Here is an 8,908-nt window from a genome sequence, read left to right as displayed (position 1 = left end):
CCCTCTCGCTAAATGTACCTCTGTATCTCTTATGTGTTGTATGCAGTGTTGTGATTTATGAATTATGTTGCTTTGACATTACTTTTCTATTAATAAAGAAATAAAGTCCAATGCAGTCAGACTTCTCTCTGCAGACAGTGGAGTCGCTCCCTGCTGGCTGTTAGAAAGGATGCAGGTTTAAGGCTCTTCCTCAGTTACTTCCCTTTTCAGACCCGGAGGTTCCTGGTTGGTACAGACTGTCTGTTCACTCTTCTTGCTCGTGTGGTCTGCTTTTATATTTCTAAATTCTTTTCAGTCTTTGTTGATAGTTGTCCGTTTGCTTCCATAGAGTTGGATTTAAGTTTCACTTCTTCTGGTCCTTCTCGGATTATCTGCTTTTTCGCTTTGTGAGGAACCCTGGATGTTTAATGTGTGGTTCTTTTCTTTTGGATGGAGCCTAATTCCCTCTGTGGAATTAGGTCAGGGTCTTGTTCGCTGTGGACTACTTCACTTGGAGTTTTGGACATTGCACACGTTAGTTATACACTTTGTTGAATACCCAGACCTCCCCGCGTTTGTATCTGAGCACACGGCCTGAAATGTGACTTCCTGTGGTAAAACATTAAACAGCAGGTTTGAACTTGACCACCACTTTGGGTTTATTGTAGCTCAGAAGATGCACAGTTGGCTTTTCATTACTGAACTTCATTCTCTGCAAATAGTTGTATTGTTTTTCTCTATTCTTTTATATTCTTATAAACTTGAATCTGTCTATTACCTATTATACATTTATGTACGTCAACTGTTTGTCTAAGTGTAGCACCTTATCACCAAAGCAAAGTCCTCGAATTCCCTAAAAACTACTTGGCAACAAAGCTCCTTCTGATTCTGATTACCAAACACCAAGTAACTAACTGAGATAAACTCACGAGTCATTAGCAAACTGTACGTTTTAAGTGGTTGCTTACTTTAAAAAACTAACCTTCATCTGGGTGATCACAGGAGGTGATTATTTGATTGACACACAGACTGACAGGCGACAGACAGAAACACTCAGAACTATTATGGCATAGCCAGCAATATAAAACTGTTCAATTACTGGCATTTATAGGTGGACAAAAAACGTTGGGTTATTGATACCTCATTCCAGGTGTCAATCCAATTAATACTTTTATAATATTAATAATTTAATTAATTTTACTCTAATAATTTATAGCTAATAACCAAACCTTTCTCTACCTGAATCCCAGAAGACACGCTGCAGCAGCATTAATGCTGACAAGAATATTTTTACTCTGATGCAAATATGTTTATTTCAGTCCATTTTAGTGAAGAATACAAAAAGTAACATTCAGTTATTCACAATCCAGCAGAGGAACAGTCTGGAGAGTCACTGCAGTCTCTGCTTCCTGTCTCTGAGACTGTTTCTGTGAAATCATGTGACCACAGGGCGTCCTCCCTCTCTGCTGATACAAACTGATCTCTGCTCTGTCTCCTCAGCATCAGAGATCTCTGTGCAGCCAACAGGTGAACAGCAGGTGAGAGCACTTAATACTTTAAGACGTCCAGATCAGGAGTTAACAGCAGATAGTAAGTGCAGGAAACTTGTACTTAATGTATGAAGTATTCCTCCAGACAGACAGGTGATATTTCCTGTGAAGTTTCACTCTGAAACATGTTGTTGATCTGTGAACTGTGAAGCTGTTTCTGTTTAAAACTCTAAACTGTCACTTCATGTCATCAGTGAGAGAGTAAACAGCCACGTGATGAAATACAACAGTGATAGTGAAGGTCAGGGGCGATTACGGGCTGTTTGGGCCTCAGCCATAAAATGGAAGGCCACATAAAATCACAGAGCGGGGTCAGCGCATGCTGAGGCGCAGAGTCAACAGCTACAGACCTCCAAACGTGGTGTGGCCTTCGCATTAGCTCAGGAACAGTGCATAGAGAGCTTCATGGAAGGGGTTTCCATGGCCAAACAGTTGCATCCAAGCCTTACATCAGCAGTGGTGAAGCGGTGTACTGAAAACTTTTGCAATATAGTATATAGTGATGTTCCGATCGATCGTAAAGTATCGATATTTCTGATACCAACGTTTCCTGCTCTAGGATCGATACTCATGTAAAATGATCGATATCTGAACTCACTTGAAGTGAGTGTGTGTTTTATCATAAGTATCTTACTGTCACCAGGATGGTCTAATTATACTCTGTTGATAGGAACTACTTCTCCTTCCGCCTGTCAAAGTCATGCTTGCGTTATGGCTCTGTGACAGAGCTCCTTTGAAGTGAGCAGCTGCAGCTCTTTACATTTCACTTTTACATTGAATCCTGACTCTTGCTGACTGTAAAAACAGTCACGTCTGGCTGTATTTTAGCTGTGAAGGTAATAATGTTGTGTGTGATGTGTGTGCAAAGACAGTGAAATACTTTGGCAACACTGCAAACTTCGCTAAGGCTAGAATAATATTTTGAGACAAAAGTCATAATATTAAAGAGGTGGTATTCTGCTTTTTGGCTTTGTCCTTTATTGAATTATATTCCTTTTTTTGTGTGCATGTAATAGGTTTGCAAAACGTCCAGCCCAAAGTGAGTTCCCATCTCCCACAGAAAACTCTGCTCTGAACTGCCTGAAAACAGCTCATTTATAGTCCAGCCTTTACTTCCGCTTTCTTGTGATGTCACAAGAAAGTACGTGTCATAACGCTCGCCAAACAGCTACTCCGACACGCCCTCAGAAACAGCGAGCTGCAGCACACAGCTCTCCTCTCCCTTCCAAACACTAGCTACCCTCCAGGCAGTCAGTGGACATAAAGTTGTTCCTGTGATGTAGAGACAGAGCTCAGTTAAAACTTTATGGATACAGATTAATAACTCACCGCTCTGAAACTCTCCATGTCCATGTTGCCAAGCCGGTCGGCAACACGTACGGCTGAACCCGAGCTGTTTACCGGCTTCTCGCTGACCCGCCCTTCTCTGCTTCTGATTGGCTAGTAGTCCTTTTGTTTATTTATTTAGATTTATGATTAGACATATAGTCAATAAAAATACAAGTATATCTTAAATTCACAATGCAATCTATAAAATCATTATCACAATTTTTCCAACTATTGACACACAAGCAAGATAAACAGACACACCTCTGTCTATATTTGTCTGTCTCTCTCTTACCCCTGCCATCGCCTCCCTCATCCTTTCCCCATTAATGTTTCCTTCTCAAATTATTTCCCACACTTTTTTGAACCTGGTATCTTGTTTCCTCTGTGAGCGTCTCCCTCTTATTTTCTGGTAGCAGTCAGCCTTGGCAGCGGCTGCAGCTACAGCAGGTCAGTCGTAGTGAGTCAGTCCCAAATACTGTCAGCAATCTTTCCATCTTGTCATGGTCACATATTTGTTTCATCAGCTATAATATATATCTTATGTTTGTTTTAATATCTGTAGTCACAGATCACCTCCAGTAGCATCAGCAGCAACAACAGCAGCAACCACCCCTCGCCAGCAACTGTTCCCTGTAAGTTATGTCAGCCCACAGTGTTTTAAAGCTAGAGCTGGGTATTCACTGTGTCCCAGCATTTGCTGATGTATCGATACAGAAGCATCACTATACGCATATCAGCAAGGAATACGTCACAATATATTTCTGTATCGATATTGTCAGAACAGCCCTATTTAAATCCTTGTTCCATGAGCACCTTTTATACTTTGAGCACCGGCCGCTCAGAGGTCTCTGCACAGCCCTGGTCATAATAGTCTGCCCCTCTGCTGTGCATTACTGCTCTGCTGATATGGTAGGCTATCCCCTTTATGGCACATTTCTACTCCTGCGTAGGGTCTACGTGCGTAGCCAGGCATTTATACTTATGCATCGGTGTCTCCGTCATTCTGCAATTACATCCCCAAACACTAGCTGCCAGTAGCACTACAGCATACACTGTGTTGACTTTAGCCGTCCGAGCAGGCTAACTTCCGGTTTAGCCCTCCGCTAACATGAATGGGGGTTAAATTATATACATTCAGCTGCTGTAGACATTTCAGATGTTATCGACCGAATGGATCACATTCTGATAGTGAAACGAGTCATTTCGCTCGGGTTGTGATGGTCAAATACATTGATCCACCGTGTTACAGCCGCTGGTTTGGCCACTTGTAAAAGTTACTTCAAAGCACGGGGCACTTCCTGTCGATTCGGAGGCATTGCGAGGCTACCCAGCCGACCAATCACAGCGGTCTGGTGTGTCATGTTATTCTCTCGCTACTTTGCAGTGGACTGTTATCTGTTTGTACAGCAAATAAACTGACCAACAACATTTAAAGGTTCACTGTGTAAAATTTCTGAGGATCTATCGACAGAAATGCAATCTATAACTATGTTTTCAGTGGTGTGTAAAGACCTTACATAATGAAGCGTTATGTTTTTATTACCTGAGAATGAGACATTTATATCTACATAATGAATCATCATGTTTCTACAGTAGCTGAAAAAAGACAAAAAGACAAACAGCGCTACAGAGCGCGTTTTGCGTTTTTAAATACAGTCTATGGTTTCGTCACTGCGTTTTTCTTCCACTTCTTCAGGCAGTGCAGACACTCATCATTATGCTGAATACACATGTTAGAAGAAGAAGTAGTAGTAATATACAGCAGGGGTCTAAAATAAGTTTTGCATCAGAACAATATTTTCAACCATTAGATGGAGGATGAGAATATAAGCTATAAAATGACCTTGCATCAACATGTTGGTCAGTTAGCTCAGTCGGTAAGGCGCAGGACTCACAACCCAAGGGTTGAGGTTTTTCTCTCTTCAACAAATGGATTCTGCAGCGAATGTTTCTCAGATCACGGCATGTGCTGCACTGTTTTTTTTCCCGTCGTTTGATCCACATCCATCAACCCACGGACGCTTTTTCATTTCTCTGTATCTCAGGCAGAGGACATTTAGGGGAATCACGTTTTTCTGTTGGCTCTTTCAGAGGTGTGTCAAGCAGCTAAAGACTCTTTTAATGTCGTTCAGAGTTTTTCAAAGTAAAAGCTCAGTTCAACTCCAAATACAGCATTATAGTAAACGAGCTCCTGACGCCTTTATTTTTTAGGCAAAACCACTAGAGGAAGTGATTATGTGAGTAACTGTTGCTGCCATGACTGAGATCTATTTTTAAGCAAAGATTTATTTATTTATATTTTTTGTTGCTATCAAAGCACCATAATCTGGCAGTGGGCCAGATATTATTGTTGGCGGGCAGTTTTGGCGAGGGTCCATAATAATGATTAGACGAGAAAAAATAAATGGATTTAGTCCAACAGGATCTGACTGTGTTTAGTTTGTGATGTGGGGGAGGGAGGGAGCTGTTGTACTCAGCATGAGACACCAGGGGGCGTCCTCACTCCACAGAGAGAATTAATGTGTCTCCCTTGTCAATGTTTGTATAAACTTTATTTAATATGTGGTTTATAATGGACTGTGATGCAGAAACAGTGACAGTGTTTCACACTATTGGCTTACATTTTCCATGTTGTCTGTCAGTGTCAGAGTCACAATAATATCTGGTTTTACTGAATAATTCAGTAAATATCATTTTTTAATAAATCTACCTAAAGAAACCTCATATCTTGACTGGCCACTATCTGCTGTCTCAGAAGAGACACCTTTTGTGCTGTGTCAGCCACCGTAGCTGTCCTACGCTCTTTAGGGGGCAGTGGTAGACTGGATAGATGGTTGCAATTCACAACCGTCACCACTAGATGTCACTAGATGTTACACACTGAACCTTTAAGATCCAGTACCTGCTGACAGCTGCTGATAACAGCAGCACAGCTGACAGGAGGTCACTGATTGTTTTTCTTTCATCCAGAGAACCAATAAGCTGCTGTCAAGCTGTTACCATGGCAATGTGAGTAAAACTACGTTTCTACAACAACACAGAGTTTCAGAGTTTATTTTCTTGTTGAAATGCATCACGCTGCTGAATCCCATTTTACTGCATGATGTGAACATTTACAACGTGAGCAGAGTTAAGAGTGAAAACTGGAAAAGTGTCCGATTGATGTGACTATAGAAACAATTCAAATCTAAAAGAACCAGACTTTTATTATTTTATGAAACGTTAGAAGGACGCAGGTAGAAGTTGGAGAGGGAGCTTATAAAGGAAGAGTTTCATGGTCCATTACATTAAAACATTACAGCTTTATTAACCAGCCTCTGATGTACAGATACAGCATCTGAGTGTGTGAACAAACATCTACATCAGAAGTGCCTTGTTATATTCTTCATTAGCAGAAATTAATGCACAGCTGCCAGATAATAAAGGACAGTTCTTGGTGGTATAAAGACACTGAACTGCTTTAATGTGAGGTGGGGTAAGCAAGTAGAGTGATTTTATTTATTTCATTCTATGTTCAGTAGTTTTTGAGCTCATGTCTTTACTTTTCTACAGGAACAAATCCAAATATGAAGACATCATTTCCAAAAGTGTTCTGATCCAATCAGGACCTCCTGCTGTCTACCACCTGAGACCAAAGAAAGAGAACATTGGATCTCTAAGAAGAATGACTTTTGGTGAAAGAAATGTGAACAAGATAAACAAAACCATCTTGCTTGTGGGTGAAACAGGAACAGGAAAATCTACTCTGATCAATGCTCTGGTCAACTACGCCATGGGAGTGAAGTGGGAGGACGATGTCTGGTTTCACATCGTAGAGGAGGAGAAGAAGAAAGAGGATGGGGAGAACGAGGACGAGGAAAGAAGCCAAGCAGAGAGTCAGATATCAGATGTGATCGTGTACCAGATCTTTGGTTTTGAAGGTGAAACTCTGCCCTACTCTCTGACCATCATCGATACTCCTGGATACGGAGACATCAGAGGGATCAAACATGATGACATCATCAGTGAAAGATTATTAGACTGGTTCCGCTCAGGAGAAGTTCATGAGATGAATGCAGTGGGTCTGGTGCTGACAGCGAGTGTGAATCGACTGAATGACCGACTGAGGTACATCTTTGATTCAGTGGTGTCTCTGTTTGGAAAAGACATGGAGAAGAACATTGTTGCTCTCATCACACACTCAGATGGTCTGACACCTGAAAATGTTCTGAAAGCTCTCAAGACTGGAAAAATTAAATGTGCCAGAAATGAAAAGAATCAGCCTGTTTACTTCCTGTTTAATAACCGTCTGGATAAAGACAGAACAGAGGACACAGAAGCCCTTCAACATGCAGATAAAATAACAACCAGAGGAATGAGACAGTTCACAGAGTTTCTGGAAAAAACTGCACCTCAGAATCTGATGACAACTGTTGAAGTGTTGAATTCACGAATCAGACTGACAGCCTGCATCCAAAACCTGAAAGAGAGAGTTGAGTTCACTGAACTAAAACAGAGAGAAAACCAACAGACTCAGGAAGCTCTGAAGAAACATGAAGAAGAGATGAAGAGAAATGAAGAATTCACTGTAGAAGTTCATATGAGAGAGAAAAGAAGTAAAACTGGCTGTGAGGAGACAACAAGCTTTTTGGAAACTTTAGAAAAGCAAATGAAAGAACTTCAGAAAGATAAAGATCACTTGTTGGAAAAGTCCTTTGAACATGTTGTCAGACTGGATCAGATCGCCCTGAATGTTATCTCACTGTCCACTCAAGTCCACTTGGACTTCCTGATTGAGAAGATGAAGGAGAAAGGAGACGCAGAGAAGGTCCAGAAACTGGAGGAGATGAAAAGTCGAGTAGAAAAGATGATGGAGTCATGGCAGCTCTGCGGAACATGTTTGCTAAACTAACAGCAGCTGGTAAAGCTGGTAAAGCAGCAGTGAAGTAGCAGGTGAACACCATCAGTGTGAGCAGCAGCTGTGTAGAAAACAAGCTCTACACTGTTGATCCAGATGTTTAAACATCACAAAAGCTTTTTCATTCTAGTTCTATGAAGTGTGATGATGATGTCATAAGTTCATGAGGAAATTCAAATGTAATCACCTTTTAAATGTCAGATGTGTACTTCCTGGAAACAGCGCCCTCTGTGGTGTGGAATGACTGCTGCTCTTCTTGTACTTCCATGTTTGCTCACCAATAGTGAGTTCAGTGTGCAGATTATCATCAGTGCTGAATCATGGCAGCAGATTTATTGGTGTTGAACAGCTGTTAGTTTTCTCTTCTAATCATGTGTTTTCTCCACTATGATTCTGTTTGTGCTTGTATGAATAGACGTGTCTTATATATCCACCATGATGTCACAATGTTGAAGCTGTTGGGAAACTAAAGTGAACTCATTATAAAGGAGTTTAGCCTGGAGGGGGGTTGAAACCTCTTCCTGTGTTCTGAGAGTGTTAATAATATATCTTAATATCTTTCTCAATAATAAAGAAGATTACAGTTAATGTGTGTTGTATCAAAGTCCTATAAGAGCTGAGGACAGACTGCCTCTCCTCAGTCACACCTGTGTAATGCTGATGATGCTCTGACCTGCAAACAATAAAGATCTGCTGACATTATGAATATTGTGTCATCTGGGATTTGAGTTCCAGCTCTCATCTGCACTAGACAGCAGTTTAATAATGGCAATAAACAAAATCCAAAAGGCAGGAAATCCAAGACACAGGTAAACACAGAGAAAGGGCCGCTACGCTCGAGCAGAAGACAAAGACAAACTGGCTGAAGACAAAGGAAGCAGGCAGATTTTGAGTTCCTGTTTTATTGTGAAAGGGTTTGTCTTGTACGACTGAAAGGGCAGAAAGAGACAAAGATTCCTCTGAGCAACAGTTAAATAAGAATATAAGAAGTTGAAATATGAACAGCTTCCTGTTTCAGGGTCAAGTTCACAGTAACGTCTATAAGAAGCTGGAATTAACAGACGTCTCTTCTGTCAGGCAGCACTGTGGGGACATCAACTAAATGGACGTTTTAATCATTTAATTCTTCTTTTGGGGCCAAAACTATTTCAAA

General features: G+C 41.0%; 1 protein-coding gene across 1 annotated transcript; it reads left to right on the top strand.

Moving 5' to 3' along the window:
* Positions 1–217: 217 nt before the first annotated feature.
* On the top strand, positions 218–8,082 carry LOC119914591. Its single transcript, XM_038733987.1, has 4 exons — positions 218–261; positions 1,480–1,517; positions 5,829–5,867; positions 6,411–8,082. Exons 3-4 carry the CDS (start codon positions 5,860–5,862, stop codon positions 7,747–7,749), a joined length of 1,347 nt encoding a protein of 448 aa, XP_038589915.1. The 5' UTR covers positions 218–261; positions 1,480–1,517; positions 5,829–5,859; the 3' UTR covers positions 7,750–8,082.
* Positions 8,083–8,908: the final 826 nt, after the last annotated feature.

This window comes from Micropterus salmoides, unplaced genomic scaffold, assembly GCF_014851395.1.
Source record: "Micropterus salmoides isolate LMB-PRFRI ecotype aquatic unplaced genomic scaffold, ASM1485139v1 Ms_hic_scaffold_20, whole genome shotgun sequence".
Classification (NCBI taxonomy): Eukaryota; Metazoa; Chordata; class Actinopteri; order Centrarchiformes; family Centrarchidae; genus Micropterus; species Micropterus salmoides.
This window is presented reverse-complemented; position numbering and strand designations above follow the sequence as displayed.